The sequence below is a fragment of the Cuculus canorus genome, chromosome 1, assembly GCF_017976375.1.
Source record: "Cuculus canorus isolate bCucCan1 chromosome 1, bCucCan1.pri, whole genome shotgun sequence".
NCBI lineage: Eukaryota > Metazoa > Chordata > Aves > Cuculiformes > Cuculidae > Cuculus > Cuculus canorus.
In genome coordinates this window covers 154,105,514-154,129,667 of record NC_071401.1, presented here as the reverse complement: position 1 = coordinate 154,129,667, position 24,154 = coordinate 154,105,514, and the positions used below count along the sequence as shown (strand labels likewise).

Here is a 24,154-nt window from a genome sequence, read left to right as displayed (position 1 = left end):
GTCCCTTTTAGTCTTACTGTTTTCTATTACTAGTTTACTTTTTTATTGCCTTAAATAAAAAATTCCTTATGCATTCTCAAAAGGGATCGCTTTTCTTACCTCCTTTGTCTCTTTGATAGACAATGCATATGATCTGTGTCTCCAGGACGCCTCTAACTGGGTTTAGCTTTTGTAAAGCTTATAAGTGGCCTTGTTTATTCCAGTCTGCATTTTCTTTTAATCCTGTAATCCCTTATTATATATAAAGCACTACTTATTTCACCATCACCTATTAAAGTGATCACAAAGAAAATGAAGCTCATAGTGCTTGGACTGCTGTCACTTAATGCATTTGTACAGTTGACATACAGATGATTTAGAAAAATCATTTAGAAAAATACCCATGCCTGAACTCTCTAGTCAGTGTTTCAATATTAGTAAGTTATCTTTGGCATCTTTTTTTCTTCAGTCACACCGAACTTGTGGTGGTCTTGACTTGACCCGGCACCTCTTTAATATCAATGGGCACAGCTCTATAATTTATCGTTTCTTCCAGAGCTCAAATGCTGAACTGTGGTCTAGACAGGACATCTTCAGGTACAAAAGGAAGATCTCTAATCCTGTCACATAACATATCCTTAATAATTAACTCAAGCTAAATGGAATGATGAACTTTGGCTGGTCTGGTATATTTTCCAGTCCTACCCTGAGTCCCATTTCACAGACAGCATTTGCAGTTCATCTTAGTTCTGGCTGAAGGGAAGGAAAACATAGGCAAGGTCGTTTCCTTTACATAAAACTTTTAGAGTCTACCCTAACATGTGCAGACAGAGCTTCAGGCATATTCACAACATGGATGTGGCATTCAAAGAAGTGTGCCAGAGGGACTGCAGATAAATGAGGGATTTGGACCAAAAGCAGAAGAGGATAAGCAAGAATTCCTTCAGTACAGACCAAAAACTTTGTGTGGATTCATCCTACTGTGTCCTGATAACTTGAATTTGATCCTGCTGTTCTTTTCTTTCGCTAGAGATGTAACCTGCTAGCTAACAGGGGTTCTCAGAAGAGCTTTCAGGTGTGGAGAAAAAGGAGAGAGCTGTGGTGTGTGAAGTTAGTACAAATTCCGTGGGACACATTAAGGCAGCGTATCCTTTCCCTGACACTGACTAAGGTGGAATCTGTTTGCTTGGTACTTCCTCACAGCAAGATTTGTGGTAAACTTTGTTTTGGAAGCAGTGATCTTTCATTCTAATGTGACCAAGGGAGCAGCTAAAGTGAGGCATCGACGCAAGGCTATTATGATTTGGGTCATTTTGGGGATATACAAAGCTAACATAACTTCCAAAGTGGTGCTGGACTTTTACTCTGTGTATTTCTTTGCTGTTAGGAGACATAAGAAAGTTTTTACCTTGTTAATACTTACATGGCCTTTGAAATATTCAGTATTCTTTCTCTCTCTCTCTTTCCCTACCCTCTGCCCCCCACCCCCACCCCAGTATTTTCAACTTTACAGGGAAAAAAACCCACAATCAAACAATTGCTGCTAGAGAAGGGAGAGCTGAAGAATATTAAGAAATCGCTGCATCCTTGCTCAGAAGCATTCTGCAATTCTGGGAAGACTTCAGGTGTGTCACAGTTTTAGTTTGGGACCAACTGTAAGTGAAGTGCATTCCTATGTAATCCAGAAGGCACAGTTCTTCCAGAACAATTCAGACATCAGTGTACACTCATATGCCAGGGTGAACATTCATGGGTTACTTACTGGACCACCAAAGAGCAGATTATTCTTTCCTGGTTAAGAACAGGCAGATTGCCAGGTGGAAAGTTCAGAGACAGCATTAGCTTTTATATTTGACCCCAGCCCACTTGATCCACATAGATGTGCATCAAAACCAGCCAAACAAAAACCCCTCACATGATTTACCTGCTGCAGCCATGGATTAATATGGTTTATGGGAATGAAAAAAATCAGCTGTATACTCAGTATTTTTATGGCAATGGTTTTACTTGGGTCTTATCTTGTCTGAACTGGTGTAAGGTCTCAAGTGAGAGGAAATGCAGGTCACAGCAGTGTATCTTATTGCCAGCCCCTCATCCGCAGCTGGACGTGTGCTGCAAAACCTGCAAGAGGGAAGGAGCAGACTCTGAGGTGCCTCGAGTCATTCGGCCAGTGTGTAATATGATGGGGTATGTGGGGTTATTGCATAACGCCAGCTGGAAGCTGAATGAGCAGTTAATGTATACAATATTTTAAAGATGTGATTCATTGCCTAAAGTAGCACTTTAGAGTGGGAAATGATCTTCAGATTCTGTGCATTCATTGACCCCTCTGAGATCTGTTTTATGAACTAGAAGGATAATGGAGTCAAGACTGTTTACAGGGGCATTAGCTGAGGCAGAGCCATTCAGCAGTACCAGGAAGATCACTCTCTGCGTGTGCATTCCGTTCTGGAATAAAAGCATACTTTGTGAAGGAATTCATCTTTAAAAGACTGTCTGCCTAAGTGCTCTTCTGGAATAGCTCTTGTGGAATAATGCGGTTTTCAAAAGCAGTGCCAGCCAGTTCCTCTGTACAGACAAAGCCTTGGGCACCCAGAATTAGACTTTGGGTACTTACATAAATCGCTTGATGTCTCAAATGGGGCCCTGCAAGCACTCTGTCAGTGTGCTAGTGATGGTTAGGGTCTGTGGGCTTTGTGGGTTGGCTTCCTGACTTGGCTAGTCAACACCCACATGCACTCTTAACCTCCTGGAGGCAGATAAGGGGAAGTTTCCACAAGCACCTGGAAAGAGGCTGAGATGCTGCTCCCATCCCTTCTGCGATCTGACCCCCCTAAATCCAGAAAGGGGCAGCAACTCCAAGGAACGGCCAGCAACTCCTCCTGTGCGCAGGAGTGCAGCAGCCTCTCCTTTACGTGTGGCCCCATACCAACTGTGCTACCAGAGGCGAGCTAAAATCAGTATCACAGAATGGTTTGGGTTAGAAGGGACCTTACAGATCATCCAATTCCAACCCAGCTGCCACGGGCAGGGACACCTTTCACTGGATCAGGCTGCTCAAAACCCCATCCAAGCTGGCCTTGAACATCTTCAGGGATGGGGCATCCACAACTTCTCTGGGCAACCTGCGCCAGTGCCTCACCACTCTCAGTAAAAAATGGTGATTGCTTTCCAAGTACTGTCTCCAGGCAGACTGCAGACTTGTAGCAGTGTTTATATCCTAAAAGGCACCTTTTCCATCTTTTGAAAATGGCAGATTAAGTCATGGGTATGACTCAGCCTCATGTTCTTGTCCTGTGACTTCAAGCAAATCATCTCTCTTCCAGGTTTTGGAAACGGATGAATGCCCTCTGACAGGTTTCGGCCATCCAATAAAAAAAAATAAAAAAAAGCCATCTTCTGTGTTTAGGGAAGTGTGCGTATGGCACCCTGATAAAATAAAAATGGGCTGTGTTGGACTGAATGCCCTCCGACTCAATGCCAACCTGTGTTTTTAATAACTCCTGTCTTTGCCAGCTGTAAAATAAGGGAGATAGAACATTCCTTAGAGATGGCATATACAGCAGTTGATGAATTTTAGAAGATAAAGTAATTGAAGACACTAATTAACTGTATTTCAGTGGGGTGGAGGGTAAGATAAGGGCGATGCAACGTCTCTTAAAGATGGCAGATACAGCAGTTGATGAATTTTACTAGTTGAAGACACTAATTAACTGTATTTCAGCTGTGTGTGTGTGTGTGTGTGTGAAGGATAAAATAAGGGAGATACAGCATTCCTTAAGGATGGCCAATACAGCAGTTGATGCATTTTAGAGGACAAAGTAATTGCAAGCAGTAATTAACTGTATTTCAGCGGAGGGGCGGGAGCGGGCACACACATGCCAGGAGAGGGGCGCCCCCCATTCCTGTAGGGGCCCCGCATTCACGGGAGGAAGCGAACCTCCCACCACCACCCCGGCGGGAAAAGCGGCACCTCTGGAGGAGAAGGAGGAGGAGAAGAAGGAGGAGCCGGGATCCCCGCGCCAAGGGGTGCTGTAGCCACGCAGCCCCCGGGGATGAGCTGTGGTTTACTCGCTGTTGGAATTTTGGCGGGGAATCGTGGCGCTCCATGTGGCGGGAGGGAAAATTCTGCCGCGCCTCAGCCTTCGGAAACAAGGGAACGGGTCCGGGGGGGGGGGGTGGGTACAAGGATGATCCGAGGGCTGGAGCACCTCCATGCGAGGACAGGCTGAAAGGGTTGGGCTTGTTCGACTTGGAGAAGGCTCCGAGGAGATCTTATAGAGACCTTCCAGTACCTGAAGGGGCTGCAGGAAAGCTGAGGAGGGACTGTTTACAAAGGCTTGTAGTGACAGGACTAGGGGGAACGGGTATAAACTGGAGAGGGGCAGATTTAGACTAGACATAAGGAGGAATTTCTTCACAATGAGGGTGGTGAGGCACTGGCACAGGTTGCCCAGGGAAGTGTTGGAGTCATCATCCCTGGAGGTGTTCAAGGCCAGTGTAGACGTGGCACTCTGGGATGTGGTTTAGTAGGCATGGTGATGGTGGTATGATGGCTGGACTGGATGTTCTCAGAGGTCTTTTCCAACCTCTGTAGGGTTCTATGGGCATATAAGAGAGGTGGGGAGGGACTTTTTACAAGGACATGTAGCGACAGGAAGAGGGGGAATGGCTTTGAATTGGAGGGGGAGATTTAGAGTAGACATTAGGAAGAAATTCTTCATGATGAGGGTGGTGAGACCTTGGAACAGGTTGCCCAGGGAAGCTGTGAATGCCCCATCCCTGGAGGTGTTCGAGGCCAGGTTGGATGGGGCCTCGGGCAGCCTGGTCTGGTAGGAGTTGTCCCTGCCCATAGTGGGGGCTTGGAATTACATGATCTTTAAGGTCCCTTCCAACCCAAACCATTCTATGATTCTATCATTCTGTTAGTTCCAAACACACTCTTTAACCCCAACATTATGTGCTGGGTCCCTTTCACACCAGCAGTCTGCATCCACTCAAAGGAGTGGAGCACACAGATCTTGCTTACGTATCCTAGTGAATAGCTCCTAGGACGGAAACAGCAGGGCCAGAGCACCCCAGTTTTTGGGCTTCCTCACAAAGATTCTCATTTCTTCATAGATTTGCTGTGTTGTCTCAAACTTTCACCCTTCTATTTGGTTCATTGCAGGTAGCGGTGGCTCTACTGCTCTTAAGTCTTCAGTGCGCCAAAGCACCAGCAACAGGAGGGCTCTCCACTAAACAGGAGGATTCTGTTCAGCACTAAAGCTTTTGGTAGGGTGTGGTATAATTTCTCCATTTCCTTTAATTCCCTGCAGGAGGGCACAGGTCTGGGTCTGCCTTGTTTTTTCTGCTGTGAGGTTCCAATTGCCTAAGGATGGGGAGTAGGGAGGCGCTCCCACGACTTGTTCGGCTGTGCTTGGAGTGCAGGATTATGTGCATTTTATGAGGATTGTAATGCCTTTTGTTCTGCTTCCTTCAGTATTTGAAGTAAAGGGGTTGTTAAAATATCTTAATTTATTTTTAAATTAATGTTTCACTGCAATTATTTTTCTGACTGATATAAAGCATGACAAGAATGCGTGACTTCATTCTATAATTGCCAGGGTTCTGAAATACAAACAAAATATATCCTGACACTATCAGAAACAACTGATTTTATAGGAATATTTTGATTAAATAGTAACAGAAGTGTCTTCACTGCCTTTTCCTTCCAAAACATAAATAAAATAATTCTAAAATTATAGTATTTTCTCCCTCGCTTCTTGCATCCTCTCTAAACACAAGATTCTTGCAAGCAAATTATGCAGACTTTAACTATCCATTTAGAAGCTGAAAAAGCTGCTTGCAGATATTTAGTCTAATTATCCCATCCTCTCTTAGATGCAGCCCATCTTGTAGTTTACTAATAACCCTGTCTTCACCTTTCATGAATTTTATTAACCAGGATGAGCAAGCAAACATACATAAGTCTTGATGAGATAGTTTACAAAACTTTGGATCAGCTGTAGCTACAACAGTGAAGGCAAGCTCACAGTTAGGGAGAGCCAGCATGCCAGTTTACAAAACCACAAAGCTGATATATCATGTTACAAGACCATATTTATAAGGAACTACTTTGTATTCGCTTTCCTCGCATTCATACGATTGTAAGGAGCTGATATTTTGCTTTTTATTTGACTATGCCATCAGTAAGTGCCTGCTCTGGTTCTAGGGCTTTCTTGCTTGTAGGAATTCACATAAAGAGAGCGTTGAAGCTGCAGTGGAGTACAGGCATGGCATGTTAACATGAAAAACGTGAAATAAGTATGCTTTTGCATAATAACCCCCCCCCAGGATGATGATGATGATTATTACCATCTTCCCAGGTTTTTATTACCCTCCTTTTATTCTCTTCATGCAAGGTATCCTGAACTCCAGCAAGAACTTGAAAACAAATACAGCTTTATAGTCTCCTCTCATGATACTGACTAAGGAGTTGTAGCCTTCTCAATAGCACTGTTTTGTGGGCTTTCTGTCACACAAAGATGGGGAAGCTGGGGTGTTGCATGGCCTTTCCACAACCCGTTCTGTCTGCAACTCTGCTGATTTTTGTTATGAAAATACAGACTGCCTTTAACTTTCTTCTCAGAATAAATTCCACTAATGATAAATCATTTTGAATGTTCCCACCTCCAAATTCTTACACTGACCCAAGTTTCTCACGAGGCAATGAAATCTCTTTTCCTAAAACTTCTTCAACCATTTGTAGCCAAACTGGTTCACCTGAGAGAAGCGCAGTAGATTTTTTTTCTCTTTCTGTTCCGGTACATCAGGTAATGAAGAGTTGGAAGCAGAATCTGAGTTTAAACCCATATGCGATGACACACTGAGGAGGTTCTGTAGTTCAAGGGATTTTTATAAGTCCTTTTACAGTCTTTTACTTGTTTACTGCCACCGCAATACTGTCTTTGTTTGCATTTTCCAGTACCGATCAATACTTTATTGCCTGCACTTTCATGATGAAGGCCATGGAGGATCAAGTAGTCCAAGAAGAACCAGGATACCAGGATGATGAGGTAAATTTATGGGTCATTGAAAATTATGTGTGGCAAATGTTGTTTGACGCCATTTTCATAGCATTATGAAATCCACAGAGAGACAGGAGGTCCACAAAAACCATCAGGGAGTTAAATGCATTTAAAATTCTGTTCCAGTCTAATTACCAAGGAAATCTCCTTCACCTAGTCCCTGCACAGCCTTGCTCTTCAAGTGCTTGTCATTAACCTTTCAAAAGCCGTGCACAATTTTTAATGGGATTAACATTATTTCTTTATATTTCACAGTTCTGTATTAAATGCAAGGGGACTGTCAATTAATTTTATGCTCCCAAGGAATGGTCAGCAGCCTGAAAAGGCTGAGGAACCGTGGAGGAAAGAATCAAGAAGATGATGATAACATCAGTTTTATTAGCACAGCAGAGGACTGCTTGTCTCTGAAGATACATTTTGTGAAGAAGGTGATAGGAAATGCGTAGGCCTTCTTGGCTGACTATGGCTTTGCTTGTTTGGGTACCCCAATGAGTAATGTACTGTTATAAAAAATAATTTCAATGTTTACAAATGTTTATGGATTTTTTTTTTCTGCTTTTTCTTTTTTAGGAATACTTTTTTCAGGATATTGACCTGCTACAGAAGCATGGAATTGTAAGTATTAGCAATGACTTTACTGCACAAAATTATCCATGTAAAGCTATTGTAATGTTATTTCTCCAAAAGCATGGACACGTTGATACAAATAACTGAAATTCCTCCTTACCATAAATACTGAATCAGTCATGTGAAGACCAATTTTGCCTTTGGTGGTATGACAGATTTTTAGAAAACTTCATTTCCATCAGATTCCTAAATGAAGTGGCAAGATATTCGAAGTATTTAGCACCCAGCACTCCTGAAAAACCAACTAGTTGCTAATTTATTTGAAAACTGTGTGATAGATTACTTCCTGTTCCTGCCAATCTTTGTAATTACTGCTGCAATTCTGGTGCCTGTGAAATTACACTGTGACAATCATTGCTCTACTATTTTCAGCGCACTGGTGAAGGGGGTAGAGTGGGAGCAAAGAAAATATTAGTAGCTAGAGAAATAAGTGGTTCCCTTTCTTCATCAGATATGAACTCCTATAATCATTATCATCATCATCATAATCATTAATTATCACATAAACATGGAATCAGAATGGTTTGGGTTGGAAGGGACAATAAGATCATCCAGTTCCAACCCTCCTGCTGTGCACAGGGAACCTTCCACTAGATCAGGCTGCTCAAAGCCTCATCCAACCTGACCTTGAACACATCCAGGGATGGGACATCTCCAGCTTCCCTGGGCAAACTGTTCCAGTGCCTCACCACCCTCATTGTGAAGAATTTCTTCCTTATATCTAACCTAAATCTACCCTCTTTAAGTTTAAAGCCATTATGTCTCATCCTGTCGCTACCAGCCCATGTAAAAAGTCCCTCTCCGTCTTTCCTGTAGGCCCCTCATTTATCATCACCTATTTATTTGAATTACTATTATTATATTTTTATCCAAGGGACTGGATCATAGTTTGGAACTCTGTTATGTTCAGTGTTGTAGAAGCAGAATAAAAAGTTGAGTGTGCCCGATACAATGTAAAATATAACTCTCGGATTAATGACTACACATAGATGCAGACAGGGAGGACACAGACACAATGAGGCAGCATTAGTCAGCATCACGGTTACTGGGCTCAGCATGTCAGCAGCATCATTGTTGTCAACTTTTTTTTATTGGCAATTCATTTTAGAGAGCATTTTGAAGAAGGATCATGAGGTTGGGAGCTCTGGCCATGGGGCAACGTAGGAAAAATACACAAATTATTGTGTTACACATTTAAGAAACTGACCAAAGAAGCTGTTCTCATGATCTGGAAGGGAGCTCTCCTTGCCTGTCAATATTAAATGAGGTGTGGTACGCAGAGAATGGTATGAGAGATCTTGAAAATAAAGATTAATGACTGAAGCCATTTTTCTGGGTTAATAAGAGTTTCCTACTCCTTTTTTTTCCTTCCTCCCTTCCTTCTAAGTGTTATTCCCACACTCCAGGGGAAGTTTTTGTTCTCAGCTGTGACAGTTAAAATCTTTGCATGAAGAAGACTTCCTAGAAGTCATAACACAGGCTATCAGTAGGCCGAAAGGCCAATGCTTATACTTATTGCTATAGTAACCAAGCCCATCCTTGAGGTGGTGGAGAAGGGCCACACCAGTGAAGAGGGGTGAATAGGGCAAGTGACCTAAACTGACCAACAAAGTATTCCATCCCATATACATAATTATTCATATAAAAATTGAGAGACCACGAGGGTCAGCTTCTTCTGTGATGGCGAACATCCAGTAAGGACTTCATCTGTCCAATTCCTACTGATCCTGGATCTCTGCGTTCCTGAGTCTAGCTCCTTCCTAGCCGTGGACCCATTCCCTCCTGTCTCCTTTACAGCATTTTTGGTGACGTACAGTCATCAAGGAGTGGGGGCACGATCTGATATATTTGTATAAATTTTATTACTTTATAATTATTGACATTATTATTGTTGTTGTTGTTTCATTAAAGCTGTAGTTTTAGTTTCCAACCCACAGTCTCTTCCCTCTCATTTTCCTTTCCCCTTTCCCTGGGGATAGAGGGAAAGGCAGTTCAGACCCCAACTGCAGAGTTTTTAGCTGCTGAAATTAGCTGAGCTGGATCTAAACCGTGACAGCAAGACGACCAAGGAGACACTTATAATGCGGAACAGTTTGATGTGACCAGAAAGACAGAGCCACTGAAGAAATGCAGAGGCAGGGTAACACATTTAAAGTTTTGGTCTAGAAAATGATCTTTGCAGCAGCAGGCTGTTTTCTGAATAGAAAAACACAGTAAAACAGCTCAATCCTTCTTTTATTGCTGATCATTATATTCTTTAGGGTAGAAGAATCACTTTTATTTGTGACTGATTTTACTTCACCCATCCCTATTAATCTAATAATCAAAAACCATATCACAGGATGAGAAATAAGCTTCCAAATGAATGTGGTTAATTTCTCACATAGCCCCCCTCCCTTCTTATGCCCTACGCACCCACATGCTCTAGGTGATAAAGAGATAACATATCCAGTTCACAGTTTTTTTTCCAAAGAAAGATCTTGTCTGGAAGTGGTAAATTGAAGAATTACCCCAACCTTTTCACATAGTGTGTTTTCTTGCGCGTAATCTGTTGCTTGCCTTTACTTTTCCAGCAACGTCAGAATAATAAAATGAGATGAGAGGAGGAAATATGTGTCGGTAGGGCGCTGACTGAAGTCACGCTGTACCCACTTTATGAAAAACACATTTCAGCCCAAAGTGTCAGTCAGATCTGGAGGATACATTTGTTTTAAACTGGGCATGCTGTGAACATGCAGAAACAGTGCAGTGCAGTGGTTAGAGTCAGCTCCCAGTTATCCATGATCAGTTTATCTGGCTTGCAGATTATCTGTGCTCAGGGACTAACGACAGACTGAGTGTTACAGGATTTGCTGTAAATACAACTGGACCCCAGACAGTTTTCTCTCAAAAGCACTGGGATGTCTCTGCACTGTGATACCTCACACTGATATTACTCAAAATTTTCTGTTGCTGGTGTCACAACAAGGAGTTTACTGTAAATCTATTTCTTGCTTGGTGAAAATACACATGCATATGAATGCATAAGAAAACATGCTTCAAAGATTTACTTCGCTTTCTCGTTAACTGTCATGAGTTCTTACAGAACGGAGCTTTCTTCACAGAATGTAGCAGATATTAAAAAACTGAAGTCCGTTGGGATCTGCACGATCAAAGGAATCCAGATGACCACAAGACGGGCACTGTGCAATGTGAAAGGGCTTTCAGAAGCCAAAGTGGACAAGATTAAAGAAGCCGCAAACAAGCTTATTGTAAGCCCATTGCTTTCCTGATAGTTTAAACTTACACTGCCCACTCCAAAATGCTGTGCAACATTTCTCTTAACAGATTTTTTTCACCAAATCATGGAGATAATTTTGAAAATTATTCTGCTTTTTACTCTGAAGGGATGATAATCTATACTCTACAACATCCAGACAAATGCTGTGGTGCTTTCCACACCCAGCTTGTGTAAATGAGGCTAGGGTAGGGAGGAGATATTTATGTGGGATGTTGCACTTGACCCTCAGGTTAAAGCCAAAATAAACCTCTCCTGTTCTCTTTCCTCTTCCTTAGGAACCGGGCTTCCTAACCGCCTTTGAGTACAGCGAAAAACGGAAGATGGTATTTCACATTACTACTGGCAGCCAGGAATTTGAGTAAGCTTCTCTCTGCTTAAATCCTTCCTTAGTCCAGACTGTTCCAATAATCACATTTATTGTCTTTTAATGAGACTTGAAAAATATAAAGGAACAAACATTCAGCTAGGACACATAGGTTACCTTGTGTTTGGAGCTAGTGCTGGCTCAAAGCTGCCTGCATCAGTAAACAACAAAACCAACTCCTTTTGTGTGGAAAATCAGAATCATAGAATGGTTTGGGTTGGAAGGGACCTTAAAGATGATCCAGTTCCATGTCCCTGCCATGGGCAGGGACACCTCCCAACAGATCAGGCTGCTCAAAGCCCTATCTAACCTGGCCTTGAGAAACTGGGCTTTGTACTGTAAATAAACAGAGTTTGCATCCAGAAATCCTGAACATTTCATCGTTTTTTCAGCCAGTCAAAATACCTTGCAGGTCTAAGGTCAAAATTATAAGTCCTCGAGATCTCCCTTGAGATATTTTTATGGAGTGTTACCTTTTCAAAGGTATTTCCTTCTGGTAATAATTTCTATAGAACTTTCTCTTGCACACAGAAAGGAAGTTTGAGACAGAGCTAATTCTTTATGAACCAGCGATCATTTAGCGCCCTGCACTTAATGCATCAAGTGAGGGGGCTTGAAATAACTTGGCAGAAATAACTTCTCTTAAAGTAACAAAAATTTCTCTTTTTATACTTCCCTCTTGTGATTTTGTGGGTTTAACTTTATGATACTCTCCCTTTCTCCAGTAAACTTCTGGGTGGTGGGATTGAAAGCATGGCAATCACTGAGGCTTTCGGAGGTGAGAAACCACATTAAATGAGCATTACTGAACAAAGAATTGCAACTTAGGGTAGGTTTTAAATCAAGCTGGATTACTTCTATCAAGCTTATCACAATTCAGTCATAAAGATGAATAAATACCTGCACAAGTGTAAGAAGAAAGAGTCCACTTTTCTAAGTTTTTTCCTCTTCATTTGCTTGTAGACTAAGTTTGAGCAGTCATTGGACTCAGAGTGTGCTGATTCAGAACAACATAGCATTACTAATACCAGTTGTCATATAGGAAAGATTTCCCTGATGCCATCTGTGTTTCCAGTAACAAAACTGCCAAAAAAAAGATGTTTTATTTATGCACGCTTAGGATACATTGCATTTCATAGAAGATTTTGAAATCACAATTAAGATTCTGTTACAGTAAATTTGATCAGTGAGTGTTTAACCCTTCAACAACAACAATAAAAGTTCATAAAACACAGTACTCTTCCCTTCAGAAAAGATAAACTGGAGACTGGCATGGTTTGATATAAGGAGATTAATAAGCTCATAAGCTTCTTGATCATTTTACTGAAAATAAAACTGGGCCAGGTCAGTGGATTCAACCATTTCTTTCCCTGCCTCCCTCAAATAATACTTTTCCGCTTGTGCCATGTGGTTTTTAACTTCAACACAGAAAAGAACAAATTACTTTAGCAGTCAAGCACGATCAAATTAAGGCATTTCAGATTTTGCTTTTCATGTAAAATATTTCTATGGCACAGAGTATGATTTATAAATTGAGGTTAAGTGGTTTAAAAAGGTAGAGACAGAGGTAAACTTTGTAAGTAAGAATGTTTCTGGCAAACTCAGAAAAAAGAAACACTGACCTTTGTTTTTTCTCTTTCGCTTTATTTAACAGAGTTCCGGACAGGCAAAACCCAACTCTCTCACACCCTTTGTGGTAGGTGCACTACCTTAAAACAGAGAGATGTTTCTTCTCAGTGAATCCATTCTTTGTAGCTGTATTGGAATTAAACACACAGAGACAAATCAGAATCTTTTCTCTCTAGAAATACAGTGAAAAAGACCTTGGTGACTCTTAATGAGTAGAGAAATCATGTAAATTATTACTTTTTAGTAGTACTCACTTCAGTGTGAGTTTTGCCATGAGGAAAGAGAAGATCACAATCATAGAATGGTTTGGGTTGGAAGGGACCTTAAAGATCATCCAGTTCCAACCCCCCTGCCATGGGCAGGGACACCTTCCACTGGATCAGGTTGCTCCAAGCCCCATCCAGCCTGGCCTTGAGGGGTGTAAACTGCCAGGATTTTCAGCATTCAGATCCCAACTCTTGGCTAGTGCTCGGAGGACAAGCGGAGCAAGCTTTTCTGTCCCCCTTCCAGCAGCAATGCACAGGACTGAGAGCAGTCACCCAAAGAGCTGTGCAGACTGAGAACACCCCAAAAGAGCTGCTAGAAGGGTTCATTCCTGAAATACAGATTAAGGGGTGCCTGGATCTCTGTAAGCTGCCCTGAGCTGCTGTGATCCAGGAGCCCTGAACAGGCTTCTGCTGGGGGGAGAAGGAGTGATCATGGGTTTCATAATGTAGGTACCTATCACGCCACCAGGAAGCCCAAGAACTGACTTTGTGTGATGGGTTAAGTAGATGGGAACTAATATCCTGCCAAAAAAATCAGGCACTGCCCCTCTTTGCCTTTCAAGTGTAATTTAAGAGAGATTTATGCCCCCATGGATGAGACCAGTCAAATGCACCTTCTGGAAAAGCAGAACAAATATGGGCTACAGGTGGACAGGGGCATCCCTCAGAAAAGGGCAAAGGCAAGAATCTTTCTCAGCAGCTCTCTTAATTTTCTGGTTTGGGGAGGCTTTGCTGAATGTGACATTCCGAAAGGGCATGGAAAGAATACTCCATGCTGACAGTAACTAGATAAACAAAGACCTTGGCAGTCACCGTATTCAGGCAGTGCCAAATGCAGCAGAACTTTGATTTCCCAGCAATATCTCTTAATGTGTAAACAGTAATAAATAATAACTACTGCAAATATTAATGCTGCTGGGATATAGTTACCAGGCCTTGGGTAACTGCTATATTATAAAGGGAATGAAATTATAGCATTTTCTGGATAAAGCTGCTTCTGCTTAGGACAGCCCAATGGCCAGCAGAGCCATACCTTTTTGCATGAATGATCACAACTGAATGAACTGAATATTTTAGATAATTCATGCCAAATATATTAAACCCATAATCAGTAGCTACTCAAATATCAGGAAAAAATAATACCCAAAGAATTTCTGATCCTAGGAATTACAGCTGGGGAAAAAAACCCTACTGAGTCAATACCATTAATTTGGGCAGAGAATTAAGAGGATGCTTTGTGTTTAAGAACTTCTTAATAATATCCTTACCTATTTTCAATTAAAAATACCCATATTCAGCAGTGGTACCGAGTAAAACACAATTCTGACACCATTAATTAAATCTCATATGATCCCCAGTTGAGAAAAGTAGCTTGGGTTTCTTTTCAAGCTGGCAGTAAGACTTGATATACTTGCAATTTACACATTGATTAAAAACAGTGGGTTTTATTATAGGGACAAGAAGTCGTATTTGGTTAAAAATAATAATAGAAAGAGTAAGAATATGTTTTTCCTACTTTTTCATTTTGATCTCTTATGATTCACTGCAGTGACTGCTCAGCTTCCAGGACCAAATGGCTATACGGGTGGAAAGATTATCTTCATAGATACTGAAAACACTTTGTATCTTTTGGACTGTTAAAAGCCACAGGTATGATGAATTGGAAAGACAGTTCATTTTGTTATAAGCAAGCAGGAGGCTCCAGATAGGTTCATAGATGCAAACCACTATGACTGACGCAGAAAGGCTGGAGAGCACAGAGTGTAGTGACCCACAAGGCAGTGACTTTTCTCTCTGTCATTTAATGAAATCCAGCCTGGAAAAATTAGAGTTAGGATACATGTTTTATTTTAACTGTTTTTTGAGATCTAATATGCCTTCTTGATAACAATACAGGTGACAGAAGCTTTTCTATTTATGTCAAGAGAAATTAATCTAAGTACTAAACACTTTTTTTAACACTTGGTATCTGTGGTAGACTGTGTATAAATAGCTTTTGCTCACAGCTAAATTCCTAGAGCACAGATATCCATCTGTCAGCCCCCCCTACCTCAAATCCTAAACACAAAACAATTATTGTCATGAGCCCTAAACTATCTTTAGGGTATGTGGGACAGTGTGAAGAGAAATAGTCAGTCTTCTCTAGGATCAAAATAAATATTATTCTTTGTTTTTCTATAGCTATGATTTGGAATGGAGTTTTCCTATTTTTAGAGCATGGTTTGTACAAAGAGAAGTCCTTAACTTTGACTATTGCTAGCCGACCAGACCGTCTTCGTGACATTGCTGATCGCTTCAGTGTTGACCACGACGCAGTACTTGACAACGTGCTGTATGCACGTGCATATACCAGTAAGACCATTACTGCAACTGGCATGATAGCTATGTTTTTTTCCCCTCCCTAAGGCTCTCATTTTAATAGTTCTCAGTTTATTAACTGGGGTTTCCCACTGAGGATCATAAAGAATGTTTTGTTGCTAACAATGAAGGTAGGAGCTTGCTTCCACATTCTGTTTCTGGTGTTGTACTCTGCACAGACTCTCTCAGTGTAAGTATTCCAGCTCAGCCGCGCTACATAAACATGAAAGTTTTGCAGTTTGATGCTACATTAAGTGAATTCTGCCATGTACATGATGAGTGTCAGCATGGCATCTTACTAAGAGAAGCACCAATTAATGTAACTACGACTGCCTGAATGTGAGGAGATTCTATAAATGCTGTTAAGAAATCTATGATCTTGTGAATAGAACTTCTTAGGGACAGCTCCAACACACTCTGTCACAAGATGTTGCATTAAGACTTCAAGGAAGTTTTGGATGGGACTTAGACTTTGAAAGAGGTATCAATATATCATGATAATATCAACATGAAAAATATGCTTAATACAATTTCTGTGTGTCATTTAATTAAATGTTAAATTAAAATGTTTATATTTGCAGTTGTTAACACAAAAGTGGTCTTCATGCATAGTTTTGTTGTGAAGATTTTCACAAAGAAGTTTTGTTAGCTGGGCAAGTGGAAACTGGAAACCGGTTACTGGGCACTGGCTTTAAAACTGCTGGCAGTGAAAATATAGACAGTGCAGGCGTTTAAAGTGGAATTTCAAAGTTCAGGCTTTTGTTGCTTCAAAGCTCCTTCTGGTCCTAATTTCATTTGGCAACTGTACTTCCCACCAGGTGAACATCAGATGGAATTGCTGGACTACGTAGCAGCCAAGTTCCATGAGGAAGCCGGTATATTCAAGCTATTGGTAAAAGACTCATTTTTGTTTCTATGCTTGCTGCTTTCAGACTATGTTTTCCTATTTTCTTTCACTATGTTTACTTATCCAGCATAATTACAATGCAGATCATTGACTCCATAATGGCACTTTTCCGTGTGGATTTCAGTGGTCGTGGAGAGTTGGCTGAACGACAACAAAAACTGGCTCAGATGCTGTCAAGGCTCCAAAAAATATCAGAAGGTAAGGGAAGCCTTGCAAGATTTGGAAAACATGGATTGGAGTTACTGGAACAGTAGCTGTTGGCAGCACAAACACCTCATAGTATGAGTTTATTATCAGCCAGGCACTTGCGCAGGAATTGTTCCTCATTTTACACCTCTGTCAGTTACCAAAACGATCAGACTGATAGATTATTTTAGTATGACAGATTAAGGAGCCTTTAAAACTATTCAACATTTAGAGTTAGAGGAAGAACTGGACAAATATCCACTAAGACAAACTGCCTTCCCCAAACTTTGGCAGTCTAAATACATGAGAAACATAAAGAACAGAAAAAAAGGATTAAGGCACAGAGAGATTAAAAAAAAAACTGTGCCCATTCCCATGTTCCCAGTACTCTGCAATGCTCTGAGGCATGATGACAGGATGAATAGGGTCCCTCCTCACTGGAAAGTCCCAGAAATGTTGATGAGGAATGAGTAAATGTTTTTTTTAATGCAGTAAATTGATTTCTTTTTAAAAAAAGGCAAACAGACAGAGGAAGGAGAGGGGGCTGAGGGCAGGGAGCCAACAGAGAAGATGGGAACTGGGAAAGACTTGTTCAGTGGAAATCTGAAAAGCTCATTTTTTGGCATGAAGCTAAAGTCACGCAAGAGCAAACTGAGGCTGCCTCCCTATTAACTTCAGCCATCAGACATAAAGAATATTTGCTTCTCTTTAACTTGAAATCTGAAGTGCTTAAGCAGCAGCTTTGCTTTTAACACGGATGGGAGAATATTTTGGAATTCTAGTTTGATATATTCCAACATCTTTGTATGTTTTTCTATTGCATAGAATATAATGTGGCTGTGTTTGTGACCAACCAGATGACTGCTGATCCAGGAGCAACTATGACGTAAGATACCCTTTCTGTCTCTCTCTCATTTTAAAAATGCCTTCTCTGTTGTAATACAAGTGTATTCGGATGGGAACTGAGATTCTGTGGAGCATGAGGCACTGAAACAAAGGTTCTGATCAGTCATTGGTCCCTCTGGTATGATGAATCATTCATGGATGACACCTACAGGTTTCTCTCAGTTTTCATAATGAGTTTTTTTTCATATCTGTCTGCTGCTTGGCATGATGGTTTCTTTCACTGTGACTTGAACAAAGGGAACGAGCCACAAAAAAAGTATTGAAAAAGCACCCTGTTTTCTTTTGGAGCAGCTAATAGCTGAAGTTTAAGGTGTGTATTACCTGAGCCTCTTGAATTTAACGACAGGAAAATTATGTCAGCATTGAGCATTTGAACATCCCATCTGGAGGCAAATGTGTTAAAATCTAGGCTTGTTTAACCTGGAGAAGAGAAGGCTCCCAGGAGACATTATAGCAGTCTTCTAGTATTTAAAGAGTGCCTACAGAAAAGTGAGGAAGGGGCTTTTTATCAGGGAGTGCAGGGATAGGATGAGGGGAAATGGTTTTAAGATGGAAAAGGAGAGATTTAAGTTAGATATTAGGAAGAAATCTTTTCCTGTGAGGGTGGTGAGGCTCTGGAACAGTTGTCCAGAGAAATCATGGATGCCACATCCCTGGAGGCGTTCAAGGTCAGGTGGGATGAGGCTTTGCGCAACCTGCTCCAGTGGAAGGTGTCCCTGACCATGGCAGGGGTGTGGAACTAGATGATCTTTAAGGTCCCTTCCAACCCAGACCATTCTAAGATTCTAGAATAGATTTACCTATTTATTATTCATTACTGTGTTCAATGTGCCTCGTCTGACAGTTATTTACAGCATTAACCTGTGGAGTTTGCAAAGTGAATCATCAAATTTTCTTCCTAATTTAGCTTTCAGGCAGACCCAAAGAAGCCCATTGGGGGGCACATCCTTGCTCATGCTTCGACTACCAGAATTTGTTTGAGGAAAGGGAGAGGGGAGCTGCGAATTGCCAAGATATATGACAGGTAAATCCCCTTTCCTTCGCAGGAAGGAAGCTGTGTAACAAGCAAGCATAAAGTGAAGAAGTTCATGGTACTGAAACTTAATAGCTTGACAGGTGATTTGTAGTTTCAAACCAATCATGCTTCTGGATGGTAAGTTGGGAGAAAATCTGGAAGGACAGACTAATAAACAAACTTAACATTGTCTTGGGATATCACATATGTTAAATTCCATAATCCTTCATTATAAATTCTACTAGATGTTCATCTCTTAGAGAAGACCATCAAATGGTTTGATAATACTGGTGGCCCCTTGGCAGGAAGATTCCAGAGCTGTTAAATTACTAAATTTTGCTGACACAATTACCATTGCTTCCTCTGCTGAGCTGTGGCAGAGGTAAGTCATTAAACATCACACAAATGAAGCTCTTGTGAGAGCCCACCTGGAGTCCTGTGTCCAGTTCTGGAATCCCCAACGTAAGAAGGATATGGAACTGTTGGAACAGGTCCAGAGGAGGCCACAAAGATGATCCAAGGGCTAGAGGACTTCTGCTATGAGGACAGGCTGAGAAAGTTGGGGTTGTTCAGCCAGGAGAAGAGAAGGCTCCAAGAAGACCTTTTAGTGGCCTTTCAGTACTCAAGGGGGACCTACAGGAAAGTTGGGGAGGGAGTGTTTAGAAAGGCATGTAGTGATAGGATGAGGAGGAATGGCTTTAAATTGAAAGGGGGAAGATTCATTCAGCTTAGACATTAGGAAGAAATTCTTCACAATGAGGGTGGTGAGGCACTGGCACAGGTTGCCCAGGCAAGCTGTGGATGCCCCATCCCTGGAGGTGTTTGTAGCCCGGTCAAATGGGGCTTTGAGCAACCTGATCCGGTGGGAGGTGTCCGTGCCCATGGCAGGGAGGTTGGAACTGGATGATCTTTAAGAACCCTTCCAACCTAAACCATTCCATGATTCTATGACACTGAAACAAGAGTTTGCACAGACAGAACCTTTCCTTCTCCTGTACCTTCTCTATTGCCCTTCCTTGCGTTTGCCATCTTCCAAGAGGTGGATTTCGCATTTTCTGATCTTGATAATATTGATTGCACTCCACAGTTTGCACATAAAGATGTTGAAATATTCTGGGTTGCTTACACTTACACCAGGTGGGGACTGTTTCACAACCGCATTTAATACAGGGATACCCACAAGTTCTTTGTTTCTGTTTTGTCTTCCCAGCCCTGAGATGCCTGAAAACGAAGCCACGTTTGCAATAACTACTGGAGGGATTGGGGACGCCAAAGAATAGGCAGAAAACCGATATGAATGTACAGCTGAAAAGCACCTGGGCAGCTGGGATGAAGATTTGTGCAAGGCCACTGACTGCCCTGGCTGCATTTTTATTTTTTGGGAACCATTTGAGATATTTTTGAGGACAGTAGCATGTACTCTCTGCAGTTCAGTTTTATTGATCTCAATAGAATTCAGTTCATTTAGGATCTGTGTTTTTCAATGGAACTTTCAGCAAGCAGAGATTTAAGAAAGAAGCTTGTGAATTGTTCAAAGAATCCTTCTCTGATACTTTGTGAAAATGAAAGCTGTTCTTTCACGTGAGATTACTCTTTTTTTAGTTTCTTGTCTAACTGGTAGAATTTAATAGTGCAAAATGGAACAGAATTGGAACAAACTTGGTTATAAAAGTGAAATAAATAGATGGAAAAGGCAGTGGCAGGAGCAGCAGCCTGAGAGCTTAATGGACTCTCAGGGAGCATAGAGGAAGAAGTTACCTTGAAAATATGTTTTTAGGCATTTTTACCTTGACTAGGTAATTTTTTTGTATTTTTATTTAGCATATTCTGCTTTTTGGTAAGAATGTTTTAAAACTGTTCTTGTTAAAGTTAAAAATAAAGATTATAAACTAGAAGAGTGCTCTGCTTATGTTTGGATGCTTTGAATCAAACCTTGCTCTCACTAATCTCACTGGTCTCTCATAAGAGACATAAAACGGATGCAATCCAACACTTTAAAACCTTTTGTCTAGTTGTCTAAAGAAAGGAACTTTAAATAATTGCCTTATCAGTCTCCTAATGTAAGCAAGAATATTCATAGAATCCTAGAATGGTTTGGACTGGAAGGGACCTTAAAGCCCTTCCAGTTCCAAACCCCCTGCCATCGGCAGGGACACCTCCCACCAGACCAGGTTGCTCAAGGCCCTATCCAGCCTGGCCTTGAACACCTCCAGGGATGGGGCATCCACAGCTTCCCTGGGAAACCTGTGCCAGTGCCTCACCACCCTCAACAGGAGTACTTTTCCTGAGGTAAAGCCTTATTTTTCACAGCAGAGAGAAGTCTAGAGGGACAGAAGCAGGGAGGGCAGCTGATCCGAGTGAGCCAGTAATAGATCAGACGTTATTTCATGTACCATCCAGTTCTTTGCACATATCAGCCTTTCCCATCCTGTGCTTTCCTATCTAGCAACGAAGCTGGTGAGGGGGCTGGAGAACAAGTCTTATGAGGAGCGGCTGAGAGAGCTGGGGTTGTTTAGCCTGGAGGAGGCTGAGGGGAGACCTTATTGCTCTCTACAACTACTTGAAAGGAGGTTGTGAAGAGGAGGGAGCTGGCCTCTTCTCCCAAGTGACAGGGGACAGGACAAGGGGGAATGGCCTCAAGCTCTGCCAGGGGAGGTTCAGGCTTGACATCAGGAAATTTTTCACAGAAAGGGTCATTGGGCACTGGAACAGGCTGCCCAGGGAGGTGGTTGAGTCACCTTCCCTGGAGGTGTTTAAGGGACAGGTGGACAAGGTGATGAGGGGTATGGTTTAGGGAGAGTTAGGAATGGTTGGACTCCATGACCCAGTGGGTCCCTTCCAACCTAGTCATTCTATGATTCTATGATCTAATGGCCAACCATAGAGTGTCAGGAAGAGCTTATGGTGTTACTTGAATCATTTTCCAACCCCTTAGAATGGCCCAAGTTTCCTCCACTATTTTATTTTAAGTACCAAGGTTGCTTTTTGCTTTCTCCTGTACATACACACCTACAGCAAGTAAAGCTAAAATGGTGAACAACTCATGTCTCCTTCCAGGCTGCTGTTTGTTTCAAGGGTCTCAAAGTAAAGAGGACTCACTTTCTCAATGATCTGAGGACTGGAGCACCTCTCATGCAAGGACAGGCTGTGTCGGGGTTGTTCAGCCTAGAGAAGAGAAGGCTCTGGGGAGACCTTATAGGAGCCTTCCAGTACCTGAAGGGGGCCTGCAGGAAACTTGGGGAGCGGCTCTTTATCAGGGAGTGCAGAGATAGGACAAGGGGTGAAGGTTTTAAGTTGAAAGAGGAGAAATTTACCTTAGATATTAGGAGGAAGTTCTTTACTGTGAGATTTGTGAGGCATTGGCACAGATTGCCCAAAGAAGTTGTGGCTGCCCCATCCCTGGAGGTGTTGAAGGCCAAGCTGGAAAAGGCCTTGAGCAGCCTGATCCTGTGGGAGATGTCCCTGTCCATGGCAGGGGCGCTGGAACTGGATGATCTCTAAGGTCCCTTCCAACCCAACCCAACCCATTCTGTGATAGATTTACCTATTTATTATTCATTACTGAGTTCAGTGTGCCTCATCTGATAGTTAACCACAGCATTAACCAACCCACACTGTTCTATGATTCTATGTAACTGATTTTGGGTAATCTGGCAGCCTGGAAAGTGCTACTGACAGCATGGCTGCGGTGCGGGCCAAGGCTCTGTTTGGCTGCAGGACACAGCTCACCTACCAGGTGTGGTTTCTTATGCCAGGGTAGACCAGCTGGTTCCATATCAGTCAGGTGCTACAGGTCAGGTGTACACCTGGCAGGTGCTACGTGCATACAGACAGAACTTAGAGGCGATGCCATGTAGTTGCTCCATGGCTTATTTCACACCTTACTCAGCAGCTTCTGGCTGATGCAGGGAGTGGAACGCCAGCAGGACATAAACACGGCCTCTGTGCCATGCTTGGAGTCCTTAGAATTATAGAGTGGTTTGGGTTGGAAGGGACCTTAAAGATCATCCAGTTCCAACCTCCCTGCCATGGGCAGGGACACCTCCCACCAGACCAGGCTGCCCAAGGCCCTATCCAACCTGGCCTTGAACACCTCCAGGGATGGGGCAGCCACAACTTCCCTGGGCAACCTGTGCCAGTGCCTCACCACCCCCATTATTTCTTCCTTATGTCTAATCTAAATCTTTCCCCTTCCAAATTAAAGCCATTTCCCCTCATCCTATCACTCCATGTCCTTGTAAAAAGTCCCTCCCCAGCTTTCCTGTAGCCCCTTCAGGTACCGGAAGGTTGCTGTAAATCTCCCTGGAGCCTTCTCTTCTCCAGGCTGAACAACCCCATCTCTCTCAGCCTGACCTCACAGCAGAGGTGCTCCAGCCCTTGGATCATCTTTGTGGCCTCCTCTAAACCCATCTCAACAGCTTCATGCACTTCTTATGGTGGCGATTCAAGAATATTAAAGATTATTATGGAATAGTAAAGATTATTATGGAATAGTAAAGATTATTAAACAGTTCCTTCACAGACACCTCCCACTAGATCAGGCTGCTCAAAGCCCCGTCCAACTTGACCTCGGACACCTCCAAGGAGGAGGCATCCATAACTTCTCTGGGCAACCTGTGCCAGTGCCTCACCACCCTAACAGTGAAGAATTTCTTCCTAATGTCTAATCTAAATATTCCCCCTTCCAATTTAAAACTGTTCCCCCTTGTCCTGTCCCTCCTGATCAAGAGCCCCTCCCCAGCTCTCCTGTTCCCATTTCAGTACTGGAAGCTGCTCTAAGGTCTCCCTGGACTCTTCTCCTCTCCACGCTGATCAGCCCCAGCTCTCGGCCCGCCTCAGCCCCCCACGAGCCGCGCTGTTTGCTCTCTGGTTCCCATGAGGCTGACCGGTGTGACCCCGCTCGAGCTCCTTGTGCCTCATCCTCCCGCCTAAGCGAACGCCACCATCCTGTCTACTGTCCCTCCTCCGACGAGTCAAGGTTCCCCCTGTTGATCTGCGCGGGGAATCAGCGCAGGAAAGCTCGGATCCATCGCACCCGCCCCCTCCCCGCCATTCGCCGCCCCCGTCATTGTCCCCGCAGCCGCACGCCACGGGGCCAGCGGGCGCCTAAGGGCAAGGCCGTATTCTCCAAACCCGACTACGCTGCGAAACTAACGTAACCCTCCGCCCCTCCACCAACCCTGCCCGCGCAACGTGCGGAAGAATGTTACGCTAAACGCGCGGGCTCTTCCGGCTCCACACAGGCCAGAGGAACGCAATTGGCGTACTCCGTGTACTTACGTAACGTGCGCCTCGGCGTAGGGTTTTCCCTGCCGCCCGGAATGGGTTACGGGTTCGACTCTTTACGTAGCCGACTTTCAGGAATAGAGAGAGCGTAACTCCCCCTCCCTCCCTTTCTCAAGCGGGGACACGGTCAAGGCGAGAACGTTACGCACCTTTCGTATCCCTCGAGGAGCAGCGTTTTGTCCCGTCGGCCGAGGGCGTAGCTGGCTTACGTGAATAGGCATAGGGCCGCAGGTGGCGCAGCGCTGGGACGCCCGTAGCGTAAGCGGAGCGGTTGGGGCGGC

At 43.0% G+C, this 24,154-nt stretch overlaps 1 protein-coding gene and 1 long non-coding RNA gene across 4 annotated transcripts; one reads left to right on the top strand and one right to left on the bottom strand.

Moving 5' to 3' along the window:
* The first annotated feature begins 1,512 nt into the window (after nucleotides 1-1,512).
* Nucleotides 1,513-20,378, top strand: DMC1 (DNA meiotic recombinase 1). Of its 3 annotated transcripts, none has more exons than XM_054081402.1 (15): nucleotides 1,513-1,604; nucleotides 5,150-5,253; nucleotides 6,947-7,037; nucleotides 7,620-7,664; nucleotides 10,781-10,927; nucleotides 11,232-11,314; nucleotides 12,046-12,098; nucleotides 12,975-13,016; nucleotides 14,765-14,837; nucleotides 15,476-15,567; nucleotides 16,392-16,465; nucleotides 16,564-16,678; nucleotides 17,492-17,552; nucleotides 18,480-18,596; nucleotides 19,798-20,378. In XM_054081402.1, the coding sequence occupies exons 3-15, from the start codon at nucleotides 6,978-6,980 to the stop codon at nucleotides 19,865-19,867; spliced, it is 1,032 nt and encodes a 343-aa protein (XP_053937377.1). In that variant the 5' UTR covers nucleotides 1,513-1,604; nucleotides 5,150-5,253; nucleotides 6,947-6,977; the 3' UTR covers nucleotides 19,868-20,378. The 3 variants fall into 3 exon arrangements, with proteins under 3 accessions (XP_053937377.1, XP_009566718.1, XP_053937459.1); XM_009568423.2 differs by lacking the exon at nucleotides 1,513-1,604 and adding an exon at nucleotides 3,990-4,008; XM_054081484.1 differs by lacking the exons at nucleotides 1,513-1,604; nucleotides 18,480-18,596; nucleotides 19,798-20,378 and adding an exon at nucleotides 3,990-4,008 and having other exon boundaries at nucleotides 17,492-18,151.
* Nucleotides 10,789-24,150, bottom strand: LOC128853830 (uncharacterized). Its single transcript, XR_008452640.1, has 3 exons — nucleotides 24,023-24,150; nucleotides 12,943-13,075; nucleotides 10,789-12,403 (listed from the first exon to the last, which is right to left on the bottom strand). It is a non-coding gene; the product is annotated as an uncharacterized LOC128853830 (long non-coding RNA).
* Nucleotides 24,151-24,154: the final 4 nt, after the last annotated feature.